At 32.5% G+C, this 15,184-nt stretch overlaps 1 protein-coding gene across 3 annotated transcripts in view; it reads right to left on the bottom strand.

Annotated features, from left to right (window-relative positions):
• The window catches only part of LOC106074824 (uncharacterized), a 137,892-nt gene that overhangs the window by 97,956 nt on the left and 24,752 nt on the right, over positions 1 to 15,184 (bottom strand). For 2 of the 3 annotated variants that reach the window (XM_056018904.1, XM_056018905.1), the window contains exons 11-37: positions 14,696 to 14,838; positions 14,340 to 14,543; positions 14,101 to 14,235; positions 13,025 to 13,186; positions 12,390 to 12,577; positions 11,735 to 11,861; positions 11,436 to 11,527; positions 10,467 to 10,554; positions 10,171 to 10,299; positions 9,892 to 9,968; positions 9,351 to 9,591; positions 8,858 to 9,088; positions 8,553 to 8,669; positions 8,156 to 8,287; positions 7,869 to 8,063; positions 7,376 to 7,507; positions 6,900 to 7,079; positions 6,623 to 6,751; positions 6,164 to 6,355; positions 5,600 to 5,725; positions 5,261 to 5,449; positions 4,932 to 5,060; positions 4,351 to 4,536; positions 3,453 to 3,602; positions 2,168 to 2,259; positions 1,576 to 1,713; positions 103 to 379 (exon numbers count right to left, since the gene is read on the bottom strand). In XM_056018904.1, coding sequence (XP_055874879.1) covers positions 103 to 379; positions 1,576 to 1,713; positions 2,168 to 2,259; positions 3,453 to 3,602; positions 4,351 to 4,536; positions 4,932 to 5,060; positions 5,261 to 5,449; positions 5,600 to 5,725; positions 6,164 to 6,355; positions 6,623 to 6,751; positions 6,900 to 7,079; positions 7,376 to 7,507; positions 7,869 to 8,063; positions 8,156 to 8,287; positions 8,553 to 8,669; positions 8,858 to 9,088; positions 9,351 to 9,591; positions 9,892 to 9,968; positions 10,171 to 10,299; positions 10,467 to 10,554; positions 11,436 to 11,527; positions 11,735 to 11,861; positions 12,390 to 12,577; positions 13,025 to 13,186; positions 14,101 to 14,235; positions 14,340 to 14,543; positions 14,696 to 14,838 — 4,181 coding nt within the window. Of the gene's footprint in view, positions 1 to 102; positions 380 to 1,575; positions 1,714 to 2,167; positions 2,260 to 3,452; positions 3,603 to 4,350; positions 4,537 to 4,931; positions 5,061 to 5,260; positions 5,450 to 5,599; positions 5,726 to 6,163; positions 6,356 to 6,534; positions 6,552 to 6,622; positions 6,752 to 6,899; positions 7,080 to 7,375; positions 7,508 to 7,868; positions 8,064 to 8,155; positions 8,288 to 8,552; positions 8,670 to 8,857; positions 9,089 to 9,350; positions 9,592 to 9,891; positions 9,969 to 10,170; positions 10,300 to 10,466; positions 10,555 to 11,435; positions 11,528 to 11,734; positions 11,862 to 12,389; positions 12,578 to 13,024; positions 13,187 to 14,100; positions 14,236 to 14,339; positions 14,544 to 14,695; positions 14,839 to 15,184 lie in introns of those variants that run through there. The other variant, XM_056018906.1, reaches the window with a different exon arrangement.

Below are 15,184 nucleotides of genomic sequence, written 5' to 3'. Positions count from 1 at the left end.
GATTATTGCTGAATAAAGAAAAGAGAGATACTAGAAAGAGAAAAAGATTTGAAAAAAAATGAATGTAAATTAGCTTAAAACCAATGATGACAATCTAATTACCACTGTGTCAGCATCAGTCGCATTCACATCAACAACTGCAGCATTAACACCTACACCAGTGTTGAGTGTTCTGTCATAAGGCAAGTCCACAAACACTGGTGGATACAAGTTACGGTCAACATTTACTGTCAGAGTACAGGTTGAGGTAGCTACAAGTGAAGGTGTGCCTCTGTCTCGTGCAGTAACATAAAGGACATAGCTGCTGGATGTGTCTAAATGCAGATCTCTCTGCACTATAATGTTACCAGTGGTCTCAAGCACTTGGAAATAGTTTGACCTGAGAGGTTTAAGAGTTAAACAAATGTTAAGTGAATCTGTCGAGGTAAAATATATATATATATAATATTAGCTTGATTTAAAACTAGGTGTGAAATGAAGTTACCACTGAAACTTCATAAAACCAAACATCTAAAAATATATATTTATAGCATTTATATAGCACTACTTTCATGCTTATAGCATGCTCAGAGCGCTTTGGTCCAATCTCATTTGTGGACCTGTGGGGGGGAAGGGGTATCTAGGAATTGGTTTTCCGTGCTGTCTTTAGGTGCTCAGTAAACACAGCTCTGCCCAAGTCGGGTGTCGAACCCCGACCCCCCTTCTAGGTAGCCAAGCCAAGCCAAGTTCAAGCGCACTTGGCCTCTTGACCTAGCTTCCCAAAAAGGCTCCTTCTGTCTCGAAAGAGAATCGATGAACCCATATTAATACTAGTGTTTTCCTTAAGTTGGGGCAGAAGCTAGAGTGACTCAACAAGATTATAAAACAGCAAACTTTATTACAGTTCATGCATAAGAATGCATCTTTTTGAGTGCTTTCTGATGGACAAGAGAAAGAAAGCTACCCTAAGGATATCTCAGTCCTTTTGCTCTCAACGAGAGTTGCACAAGCTCAGTCTGACAGTCTCCATGCTGTCTTATCTTAGGTCAATTTCCTCCCATATACTTTCATTGATATCTAGTCCAGATATCCCTCATGCAGTCTTTGGGCATCTTTGGTAAGCTCAGTATTTAGGATGTCCTTCCTGATCCAAGCTAAATTAGTCTTCTCTGACTAAGCAAAGCATAGACACTGTCCTTATTGGTCAATTTCAAAACTTCCTGATTAAAGACATGATCCTTCCAGGAGAGGCACATTTTATGTCATAGGTAGCACATGTGAAAACTATTCATTCTATGCTCTTTATAAATGTATGTAGACCAGCTCTCATTACCATTAAGAAAAGTGCTCACAGGCATCATAGAGTAGCATTATAGTTGCCATGGTCAATTAGGCAATTTCCTGTATTTTAGTTGCCATCAAATGGAAGTGTTTAGTTTAATTCTAGGTCTAGTTCTCTGCTTTGTTATACTTTGTGAATTAAAATCATTCAGAAAATAGTCATGCTATTAACTTATTGGATTATACTACTTCAATCTGAAACAAATCTTTTTCATTTGATTAAGCAAGAATGTGAAAAAGACTGCAATGACTTACGCTGGCAGGCTAGAAACCAAAGAGTAAACAATTTCTCCATTAAGCCCAGGATCATTATCGGTAGCCGAACAGTCAGAAATTGCACCACCAAGAGGATTGTTTTCATTGATGGTGATAGTCTTAGTATTCGTAGTGAATCTAAAATAGAAAACAACCCATTAAATTCTGGAAATGAGGAAAAAAAACATACATGGAAACTAGAAAATATTTCAGGATTAAAAAATGTATTCCTACAAAATGAAAAAAAGAGTACAGATTAGAAGATGCATATTATAAATTTAGGTGCTTTATCAAAACATTCTTTTACCAAAGACAAGTAAAAAAAAATGTTTCATAGACAAAGGTTACATTTTTGTGTGCATTATATTGCTTTTTGCAATACTATTAATACAAGCAGAAAGACATTTTCTGAGACCATTATGTAACAAGCTCTTGGGCAAGCTACTTAAGCAGTTTATCAATTTTTTTTTTCCTTAGTTAAATATATGCTGCTTTTTTTTGATGTGCTATAAAATCTTGATACATTTTTTTTTTTCAATTAGCGTTAGTAAATGAAATATACTTAGAGATGATAATATAAATTGCCTATTACCTTGGAGGATTTGAATTTCTGTTGACTGTAATAGTGACAAGAGCAATGTCATATTTTCGAGGGGATCCATTGTCTTGAACACGTACATAAAGCTAAAAAGATTGAATGAAATAACTATTGATTACCCTAAAAGTTAATGAAATCATAAAGAATGTATCAGTAGAAGACAACAGTGCAGAGTTTTGGCTATGTGCTGAAATAAATGTAGCAAAAAAAATCTCTCATTAGTAAATATTTTTATTATGGCAGAGTTTTAATATGTAGTCAACAGGATCATTCAATACTCCTATCTCTCAAAATAAATATATAAATAAATATTTACAGACTGCATAAAATTTTATTTTAAAAAATTGTTATTGTCTTTTACAAATAAATTTGATGTATATAGAATTACTACAAAAATTATGTTCCTAAGTATAAATATACATTGCATGCATATTATATAAGCAAACTACTAGTAACATTATTTGTTAGGCCTAAATATTTTTTTTTTATAAAAAAAATTAAATCAATTACTTATGTATTAAACAAAAAGGGATTTTATTGGTCTTTTTATAAAAGCTCTGTATGGCACTAAGATATATCTGATGATAATAAACTTTGGTGCAATGTGGAAAGTTACAAATACTAATATGAAAAAACATCAGAACTTTGCAAACAGCTGTCTATGTTGGATATTGGGAATTATCTTGCTGAAGACATATATACTGTTAACATGTGGAAGGAACCAAGCAGAAATCCATAGCCCAAGACATTTTAAAATGAAAATGAAGCTGGCTAGTACCACCTTGTGAAAATTAACTACCAATGTTAGGATGCAGGCACCTGACTGGTATCTACAGGGAAAGAGTAAAGTTGGCAGGCCTAAACAAACTTGGAGGAAGTTGATCATCAGCAAAGCTGAGGCTATTGGAATGGCATGGGAGAAGATTAAAGCTGCTCAGAACTGAGTTCAGTAAAGAGGTGTCACTGCTGCTCTATGCTACCCAGGAGCTCACACTGGATAAAGTAACAGGTCAAAAGCTTTAGTCAGCTTTGAAGACAATGAAACTCCAGAGCTCATATTGATAGCAAGCCACAAGTGTTAAGAATATAAAGATACAAGTGACAGCTACAAAAGCTTTACATTACTAGCGCCATAGAGAATAGTTAAATCCAGTAGCAGAATAGTTCTCCAAGTGTCAAAAGAAAAAAGCCTCATATATTAAAATATTTACCTGTCATATAAACAGTAAAGATGTTTTTGTATAATATTAAACAAAGGTTGTTTCCAGTGACTACTTACATAATACTGTGTTTGAGTATCTACGTTGATGCTATTTCCATTTACAACTCTCAGATCTACAGATGTTGCTCCAGCATTAGTAAATGTAAAGTAAGATGATGATGATCCAGGATAAGGAATGATATCAAATGACAATTGATTGAATGGAGCCTGTAAAAAAAAATAAGATAGTGAAACAAACTCCCATAAATTTGTGTAGCAGTAGTGATCATGCAATTATTTAATACAAAAGATTAATTCATATAGATTAATTTGTAAACAAAGCATCTTTTATGGATTGGAATCTTAAAAAGATTGAATCATAATTTTTCAATTAACTTAGAAAAAGTTTTAGGAAATCCTGACTTTATATATAATTACATGCATAGTAGTCAAATAAAAAATGTAAAGAAAGGGTCTACAGTATTTTTGTTACAATTTTCAGATAATTTTGTTTTTATTTAAAACATAATTTTTCATAATGTAATTAAAAGATTCAGCTTCTTTAAGTGTTTATGTTTTTTTTTTTAAAGAAAAAGATTGGAGATGTCCAATTTTTGTCATGAACTGTTCTGTGTGCTCCATTTTAGCCACTGTTTTCAAACTTGCTAGTATTGGAGCTGGACAATTATATTCCTATGGGATTTAGAGTATGACCCTAAAGTGATCTGGGATAAATAGACACCACTGACATCAGCATGAATTTTATGAATGCAAAGAAAAGGTTTTAGCATCTCAAGGGATTTTCAGGGAAGATGAATCTCAATACCCTAATATTTCCAAATCTCAAATCCCAACAAATCAACATAACATCACAACAACTCAACTTCTCAACATTACCACAAATGAATAGAAAGTTAAGAGGGCTTATTATTACCTGATGTGTACCAATCTATTTGTACATGAGAATCTAACTTACAGCATCGTCGTCTCTTGCGTTGAGTGTCTGTACCAAAGCATTGTCAGCCACATTTATTGAAACACCAAAGTTGTAAGGAGTTCCGACCCATCTAGGTGCATACAAGTTGCGCTGTACATTTACTGTAATAGTGAATGGGTCAGACTGTAGAGATGGTGTGCCTCTGTCTTTGGCTACTAAAGTCACCTGAGGATTAGACACAAACTCTCAATAAGAACTCTATTACCAGGTCAGTTATTTTAATTCTTTTCTTTTTATCATAGATATTTTTTTCAAGGATAAAACAATAATATACAAAATGTTATGTTCAATAGTTTGTACTAATTATACCCAAATTCGATAATTCTATATAATATTTTGAAAAAGTAACAAAGTAGATAAGAAAACAATTGCATTAAAGATGCCTGCATGATCATTTTTAAAAATAAATTTTAGTGTATTTACAGCAACAGACAAATTTCCTATAAAAATACTAAATTTATACCTGGTAAAACATTTGAGCATTTAGTAAATTCTATAAAAAGTTTAGAAGTTTTAATTCAATTAAATATTGAATAGTAAAGCCGTTAAAAAAAAGTAACCTGATAAGATGTTGCATTGGTTGGATCTGTGAAGACTGGAACTTTGACTTTGAGGTCTCCTGTAGAAGGGTCCACCTGGAAGTACTCTCCCCCTGAGATGATGTAGTAGTCTATCTGATTGTTGGGAGGCTGAAGATAGAAAGCAGCATCCATAGATAAAACTTAACAGGACAACTATCAAAATACAACTAAAATTTTATCTTTAACCCTTAAAGTGCTGAGATTTTTTACAATGAGTGCACACAAAATGGAATTACAATCCTAATGTTTAGAGGCTAAACTACCACACGCGTCTAAAGGGTTAAGCAAAACATGCTATGAGACATTACCTGTGAGTCTGCATCAGTGGCAGATACTTTGTACACAGAAGTCCCAGAAGCAAGGTTTTCAGGTATGGTAATAGAGTTGGAGAGACCTGAAATCCAATTAGGTTTCTGCAAGTTTCGTGTAACATCAACAAACACAAGAGCTGATCCACTCCTAGTAACAGGACCATCATCAGTGGCCACAACACGGATCTTCAGACACAAGGAAATTAATGTTATATTCATTTAGATTGAACTTATAATAAAACTAATTCAAAACAAACAAAAAACTGTAAGGCTAATAATATTTTCACACTATAAGAAAACATATAAATTATAATCTCAACTATGTTGGTAACTTACAACAAATGAGTTAATGGGTGTGCCAGTAAGAGCCTGTGCTAATCTTATAGTTCCATCATTAGGATCAATGTTAAAGTATGAAGCAGCAGTCTGATCTCCTACTATAGAATAGACCAATTTGTTGTACTGTGGAATAAAAAGGAATACACTAAAATAAACTTGTTTCAAGGGTGTCCCCTAACAAGAAAGATAAATTATCAAAGATAAATCATAAGCCAATCATAACAAGAAATATAAATTATCAAAGATAAATCATAAGCCAATTATAACAAGAAAGATAAATTATCAAAGATAAATCATAAGCCAATCATAAAAAGAAATATAAATTATCAAAGATAAATCATAAGCCAATCATAACAAGAAAGATAAATTATCAAAGATAAATCATAAGCCAATCATAAAAAGAAATATAAATTATCAACGATAAATCATAAGACTATCATGAATCAAACATACATTTTTGTTTCAACTAACGACAAAGATAAATTGATGATAAAGTTAATCACACACACGTTGATGTTACCCTAGCAACAACTGACATTTACAATTTAATTTTTCACTTGCCTTGACATCAGCATCTGTTGCTGAAACTTTGATGATGCTGGAAGCAACGCCCTGATTCTCAGGAATGGTCACTCGGTAAGTTTCATTAAAGAAAATTGGACTTAGCAAATTTCTCGTCACGATAACTTTAACATTTGCTTTGTTAACACCAGACCTTGGTGGCGTCCCTCGGTCTTGCAAAGATATGACCATCTACATAGGAAATCATTGAATTATATTTTGTACATTACAAAATGGAATGATTGTATTTAGCAATATGTGACTTTTTATAATTACAACTAGGAATCAAATGCATGCATGAATCAATTTCTACAGTGAGCTATTTATATTGAAATCAGAATTGTTGATCAAAGCCAGACCCTGCTACTTACATTGAAATCAGAATTGTTGATCAAAGCCAGACCCTGCTACTTACATTGAAATCAGAATTGTTGGTCAAAGCCAGACCCTGCTACTTACATTGAATTCAGAAATATTGGTCAAAGCCAGAGATTGTTTCAGTCGTAGTATTCCATCTGAGTTGACCAAGAAATATTGTTGAGCTAGAGGATCACTATCTATAGTGTAGACCAAACTGTTCCATGGACTCTGTAAATTCAAATATCATATATTTTATGTCATCTTAATGCGAAAATAAGCAAATAGTCTTTACACTTTTGACTTAATTTGCTTCTAGAAAACATGGACTACATAACTAAAAGATTTTAGCTCAATAAAATATATATATTTGACTTACATTGGCATCTAAATCCCGAGCTACGAGCTGAACAATGGAATCTCCCAAAGCAAAATTTTCAGGAATCTCTTTCACATAAGTCACATTTATAAATTCAGGTGAATACAGGTTTCTATTAATAGAAACTGTCACAGTAGCTGTAGCAGTTAGACCACCACCATCTGTGGCTATTACACTCAGCTGTAAGATCATGTGAAAAAAAAAAAGCAATAACAACTGAATAATTGTACTTAAAAATAAATAAATTAAAATATTGAATGGTAGACTCCCTTGCCAGTAAACCTCTCCTTTAAAGCAAGTCTTATACAGTACCTTCCCATGGTGACACACAGAAACTGAGGCTCTGAAGCCTCAGGCTAACCTGCTAGGGAGGAGGTTTGGCCCCAAAATGTGAGGCCGTCATGCCTTATTTTCACAATAAAAAATACATTCAAAAAGATAGAAATTACAGAAAAAGTCTAAGTACATCTACATACCACTAATGCATTGTCTGTAACAGATGCAAGGTTAGAGTTCACTCTTATAGTACCAGTGCCGGAATCAATGCGGAACAAGCTGATTATCTTACTATCTGGAAGTAAGCTGTAGGTCAGACCAGCAAACTGTGGCTAAAATAGTAGGACATTTTAATTAAATTAGTGAAACAAGCTACAAGTTAAGGACTACTAAAAAGCTAATTAAATTTCTTATGCTGACATAAAAAAGACAAGTGTTACTTAATGCAAAAAAAAAATGCTATCAAGATAGATAATGTTGCAAGAGAATTATTCAATGAAGTATAAAAACATGTCGATATTATGATAGATGAAGGTATGAAAATACCAAGAGCTATTCATATAAAAACATATGTCCATACTATGATGAGGATGTGAAAATAGCAAGGACATTCCATCTATCCCATTAACATGCCTACCCCCATAATCAGTATGAATTTAAGTATGGATATTATAAGAAAATGCATATTCTTACATATTGGCCACCAGTGTCTGGATCGGTGGCTGTAACACTAGTTACTACTGCATTGGTTCCTGCATTTTCATCCACTGGAGATGATGTGTAGCTAGTGGCATTAAATGTTGGTGGCCTGTTCCTGACTATGTTGACTGTGACAGTAGCACTGCTTGATAATGATGGTATGCCTCTGTCTGACACCAGGACATTCACCTGAACATGATGCAGAAAAATGTTAATTCAACATTTATTCACAAAATGTAAAAGCTCTACCTCCCACCTCCATGTATCAATGAAATACTTACTGTATAAACATTTATAGTCCTTTCCAGCTGTAGAGAGTTGGCAACAAATAGTGTACCATTCTGCTGAATGTAAAACAGATTGCTGCTTGGAGAAGTGCTGCTAATGCTGTACTGCAGCACATTGTTTGGAGCCTAGAGACAAACAGAAATGAGATAACGCATTAAAAAAAAACACTATCAAGAAAATATATGATTTATTCCTTAATAAACAGATGGAAAGGTATTTTTTTTTATTTGTTTGTTTTATGCACTTCATAAGAAAATCTGAATTAAATATTTGTTTGTTCATGTTTCTTAACATATATATCTTTGGAAAAATCTTATTAGAGTACAGACTCCCCACTTTGTTCCAGAAGAGTAGATAAGATTTGTATAAAAATGCATAAAAAATTCAAACCGTTGAATCACTGTCTGTGGCTGGGATAGTGACAAGCCCAGAACCAACAGATGCTGTCTCTGGTATGGTCACAGAAGGGTTAAAGGTTCCAATTATTGGACCATTGTCATTGACATCCTGAGAAAAAAAAAGGATTTCTTAGCTTAAAAAAAAAGTTACAAAGAGATAATTTTAAAAATTCAGGTGATATTGACTTACAATATAAAAATATTTCTTCATATACATATTGTTCTTAGAAGCTAAACAGCTTCATGACAAATGAGTATAAATTAATAAGATGCTATAGGTCTCAGTTCATGACTCACCAGAACATGAACTGTGATTGTTGCTGAAGCAAAGACAGAAGCAGAATTTTGCCCATCAACAGTGGTGAGTATAAATTGATACAAATTTTTAATTTCATAGTCCAGTGAACCTTTCACTGTTATGTTGGCACGGTATCCAATAGTCTGAACATTGAATGAATCTGAATCTGTATTCCCTCCAATATTACGCAGAACAAAAGTTATACTTGGAGTACTGTCTGCATCAGAAGCCTTTGAAATAAAACAAAAATATAAATAAATATTCATGACTCCTTCATTCATAACAATGTAAAAAAAAAAAAGAACAAAGTCTTATTCAGAGTTATAATCAGATATATTTGAAAATGTCTAGGCTTTTTCTTTATATGAATTTATTTTGGAAGCAAACAGATAGCACATTAAACTATACACAATTTGAACATTGATGAAACTTTCAGACATTTTTTTTCCCTTTTAAATGCCAAATTTTCTATACAAATTTTAAACAGCTTACAAGCAAAGAAACAACTGGAGCATTGACAATGTTTTCATAGATATAGACTTCTCTACTTGTGTCTTCAAATAATGGAATATTGTCATTCACATCAAGGATGTTTATAGTAACTGGCACAACAGCATCACGACTTGGGCTTCCACCATCAGAAGCTTTTACTAAAATGATGTATTGTTTTTTGACCTCATAATCAAAAACATAGTTGGTAGTCAGTTGTCCGGTGCCAGCATTGATGTTAAATCTGTATTAGCATAAAAAAAAATTATATATATATATATATATATATATATATATATAAACATGGGCTGACTGGTGAAGACGATTCATTGCTTTTCTTTAATATATATTTGATTTTCACAGATTCTTCCTTTTTTTTTGCATGATGAATTAGACATAAGAAATTATTTAAGATCAAGAAAACACTTTCAATAAGGTGAAATGAAATGTCTAATAAAGGTACCAAGAATAATTTGATTTAACTAAAATATGTACAGTAACAAGAAAATATTCTTTTTAAAACTTTCAGATATAGAAAACTTACAAATATGAATCTGTTGCTAGTACAATGCTGTAGGTAATAGCTGAGTTTGGACTGTTTGGTAGATCATTGTCAGTTGCCTAGAAATTCACAAAACCTTTTATAAATTGTCACTTCATAGCATCGTAATATTAGAACTAAAAGTAAAGTCTTGAGACTAAAAAAATCAATATTTTATTATTAGCAAAATAGTAACATCTTGAGAGAAAAAAAGAAGAAAATTCAAATATTTTCACAGATAATAGAAAAAAACACTCAAAGACAAAAAAATAAAAACTTTACCAAAACAGAGCCCAAAAGTGTTCCAACTGCCTGTCCTTCTGTCACATTAAATAGGTAGGCTGACTGAGCAAAAGTTGGGTTATTGTCATTGATATCTGTAATTCTTACAATAACTTGGGCGAACGCCGTCTTTAAAAAAAAAAAAAACACACACTATAGTTAAAACAATGTTTTAAAGATTTTAATTGAAAATATATTCACACAATACTGTGACACTACAACACATTTATTAGATAGCTCATGTTTTATAAAGAGACACATCAGAGAAGGCTTATTTTAAGTATCAAACAACTCACATTGGAATTTGGATCCCTGACTGTGACAGTGATGTTATGCTCAGGAATGGTTTCTCTATCAAAGGTTCTGACATTCACCAGAGTTGCTCTGTTGAATGAAATAAATGATGGAAGAAAAGTTATTAACATTTTTCAAAGATTTTGAATGAAATCTTGCTAAGATCCTAATACTATTCAATCTTCACAGATCAATTGTACTACAAAGAAATATTTTTAAAGTAATAAAAAAAAATGAAAAATAGTTTTAAAAAAAAGTACACAAAAAAATCCATGAAACAATTTTTATTACAAGATGGAAGCCAGTTAACTTATCCAGTGTTTACAAATGAAAACATGAGAAAGATGGGGATGGTGTATCCTTAGGTATGAAATAAGGTGTAGGTGAAATAGAGTTTCTAATAAATAGAGTTTCTATGTCCAAGTGGATAGTGGATTTAAGGAGAGTATAGTGTGACTAACATTTTAGAAATTTTTTTCTTTCCTGGTCTGAGGCTATCAGCTATTATTCTTATTTATCCAGTTTGTTCTGTTTACTTAATCTTTGTGGTCAAAGAATTTCTTACAAAAGGCCTATCCCAGATTTTGTTGCTTCGGTGTGCAGGAGAGTCATTTCTTTAAATGCTCAACTATGAACAGGAAGCTAAACAAATTAATTTGGTTTCTTTTTCTGGTGATTTATCTCTGCAAACTTCTATAGCATTTACTCTAAAGATGTTTGTTAGACTTATAAAGGGGTTGATTCCAAGTAAACACCCCTAACTACACTAGGGTTTGGCTTGACAATCTAGTTATTTTGTAGATTCCATGAATAGCAAAAAGGTAAATTTGACACCTTAATAAAATATTTTCTTTTACTTACCAAAAACCTTTCATGCTATCATTCTGTATAATCAACATAAATACAAGAAGGATGCCTATGCAAGCTAGAATATTACCAAATAAATGTACACATCACAGTAAAGCACTCACCCATTTAAGCTAAAGAAAGTGTTTGCCTGTGCAGGACTTTCCTGACTCAGTGTAAATGTTAAGGAAGAGAATGGCGTGTCAGGATCTGATACCTAAAAGCAAATGTCTGTATGTATATCTAGTCATCCAACAAAGTAACTAACTTGCAAAAATAAATAACTTAAAAATGTTTTCAATAAAGTTCCCATTAAAACAGAATAATGAAATGATTACAACCATAGATACATTTAGGCTTTTATGTAATTAAATTTGGGTTAAAGTGGGATTCCAAAATGAAAAAGCTACATAATAATACTCACGGGTAGAGTAAACAGTGAAGAACCATTGAGTACGCCTTCACTGACATATATAATATACTGGTTAGCTGAGAAAAAAGGTGCCTGGTTGCTTGGAGGTGTAACAGTGACCAAAACAACAGCTTGTGTGCTTAGAATAACAACAATGAAAAATCAAATTAATTTCCCATCTAAGAAACAATATATGAAATAATATAAAATTTATAGTAGTATAACAAAGCATAATCTCCCTGGAAAGAATCTAGAATACAGAAAGCAAATGCAGAGAGCTAGAGTCTACCAGAGAGATACATTCATGAGGTGTTGCCATTTTTAACACAATACTTACCTACTAGGCCTAAACAAAATGCAAGAGCATAGAAAAAAATTCTTCGAGAAATTAAGAAGTCTTTTAAAAAACATTTCTTCGAAGATTAAAAGGCCTTCCAAAACATTTCTTGAAAAATTAAGTAGCCTTGAAAAAACAATTCTTCAAGACAAACAAGGTAAGAAGATTAAATAAATGAGTCAAAGAATACAACTGCCCATTCTTCAAAAAGGACAAAAGATGATCAATGTGTGAAGTTTTGTAAGAATCAGCATTGATGTCCTAACCCTACATAAGATTCAAAGTAGTAGTAAAGAATGCAAATAACCTCTGCAGAAATTCAATTATTACCTTCTTGCAGGTGATCCTTTGTCAGTAGCAGTGACATAAACTCTATAAACTTCTCCAGCCCTGACAGAACCCTGTAGGCTCACTGAGCCATTGAGGTTGTTGACAGCAAACTTGTTAGTAGCATTTGAAGGTGCAACACTTGTCAAGGTGTATTCTGGTGGTCCAAAGTCAAGGTCAGTGGCTGACACCTGTTGTGAAGATATATAGACATAAATTCTGAAAACTTCCACCAATTTATTCCATTGTTTTTACATACAAGTTGGAGATAATGGAAATTACCCATGAGAACATGTTTAAGATTACAATTTCTTTTAAAACCACCAAGACAAATAATTAAGAATGGGTTCATAGATTATATTAAAGACAAAATTTACACAAAAAAAGCATAGCATGCCCAAAAGAAACAATTATAAAATAAATTTATTGAACATTAATATTTTATCAATAATTTACTAGCTTAGATTAACCATGAAGATATATTGTTAAAGTTCAAGACCGTTAGCTTTGAACAGCATGAGAATTTAATATTTAGAAAAACCTAAATAGAGCACACCATCTTATCTTAGACATGAAAAAAAAACGCTACTTGTCAATGATCTGTTGTTATGATCTTTTGTAATTAAAAAAAAACTTACAGAAAGAATAATCTGAGGTGTTGCATAGTCCCCTTGTGGTACAGATGTAATATAATTTTCTGGTGCTGTGAAAATGGGACTGTTATCGTTGAGATCTAAAACATTGATAGTCACAGTTGTGCTTGCTGAAAAGAAGGGTGAGGTTGGCTTGGTGACAGTCACCTGCAAAAGGAGAATAAAGTACATTTTTGACTAGCATTTAATAAAGTTTTGTCATAACTTGGGGCCCAAAGTCAAATCACATAAGTAGATAGTTTAGGCACTACTGCTCATTTACATTTCTAATTTCTTAAGATCCTATAATGCCCAGTATCTATTCTACTGTAAAAAGGCAATCCATGGTCTGATTGGGAAAAAAAAGAGTTCAGTTGAATTGTTTCTTTGCAGTTTATTGCCACTGAAGTGGTGATCAAACATTGTATGAGATTAATGGAACATATACTTAGACAAGACAAAACATGTTTACTAAAGTCAGCCATAACACAGTAGCTGAAAAAAGGAAAGCCAAAACATGCCCTTCCATGCAATGTCATCACACCTTTCTAGACGACCTAAAATACATGGGCATCAGGTGGGAAAAGGCTGTGGAAGTTTCCTATGACTAATTGGTACAGGAGAACCTAAGTATAAAAAACTCTTTGTAAAGTTGATTTAATGCAAGATTAATCATTATTAAAATTCTAAGATCTTATCTTTTATGGTTTGAAAACTTAGAAATATACTTTGCTGGATATTATTTTACACTGCACTATATTGTCCATATATTCTTGCATATAACCAGCACATAAATCAAAGCTCTAAGCAAAATGAATAATATATGTTTAGTCTAGGATCAGTCTCTTTTGCCAACAAGGTAAAGCAAGGGAGGAAAAGATTGTTTGTCTCAACAGAAAGAACAAATCTAAAGTCTATGTAAAAAAAAATGGTAGCATGGGAACAGTAAAAAATGTGTTGATGCAAAGTAAAATTTGTAAGCAATTTTGTTTCTTTACAAATTCTTAATGAAGAAAAAAAAACCATTGTATTGTTAAGTTAAAAATGACAAATTTATTTGTACTTGCTTAAAATAAACTTACTGTAAAAGTATAAATTTTGTTTGTCTCAAAATCAAGAGCAGCACTAGTTAATACAACATATCCATCTTGTGTGACACCAAATGTAGTTGTTGGGTTTGTTGTAATGGTAAATGGAACTTGAGGATCTGAAGCAGACTATGAATATGAAACAAAAATGTTAGCATTTAAACACAAACAAGTGAATGCAATAAATTATTGTAGCATAAACATTTCATCTAATTTTTATTTTTAAAGCATACCCTGTCAGGGTCTGTAAAAGTTAACTTGAGAAGTGTTGTATTGGCTGTTGCATCAATAAAAGGTCTAGCCCCAACTGGAGAGTTCTCATAGATGTAGCCTGTGTTTGAATTGTAGGTGATGATTGGTGGATTTAAATTAGCCAACTCAACAGACACCACTACTGTAGCGTAGTCCACTCTTGCTGTAGGTGACAGCTCAACTGCCTGCAATTACATAGGGCATTTGTAAGAAAATGCATTGAATAGCATCTCCCGTTCAAGAGCCTAATATTAAAAATAGTAGGCCCTATGTGTACAAGAGAGCATTGAGGAAGTTGTCTAGTAAAATAATATGTTATGCAATGTAAACAGCTTACCTCAATAACTAGTTCCAAACTTGTCATATTAGTTCTGAATAAAGGTTTATTAGCTACTTTGTCTATAACACATCGACTTTGTTTACCACTGTATTGGGGAATATAGCTGACACTAAAATAACTTTCATATCCTGCTGGTTCAGCTGTTTAAAAAATATATAAGCATAAGATAAATTAAATATATTTATACAAATAGATAATGGTCAAAATTAGGGGTGCACCGGATAGTACTTTTTGATATCCGGTCGGGGCCGGATATGACCGGATAATAAAATTTGATATTCGGCCGGGGCCGGAGCCGGAGATTTAAGTGTCTTGTTAATAGCTTGTGTTGCTGAACATTTTACGAAACTGTTAAATAACATACCTATATTGGTTGGTTTTATTTTTTTTTCTTTTATATACCTTATTGTTTTAAACTCTGTTACTGATTGATTTATTCAAGCTTAACAGTATTTCTAAAAATCTTTATAGCATGGGTGTGTCTGT

This window comes from Biomphalaria glabrata, chromosome 2 (genome assembly GCF_947242115.1).
Source record: "Biomphalaria glabrata chromosome 2, xgBioGlab47.1, whole genome shotgun sequence".
NCBI classification, from domain to species: Eukaryota; Metazoa; Mollusca; class Gastropoda; family Planorbidae; genus Biomphalaria; species Biomphalaria glabrata.
This window is presented reverse-complemented; position numbering and strand designations above follow the sequence as displayed.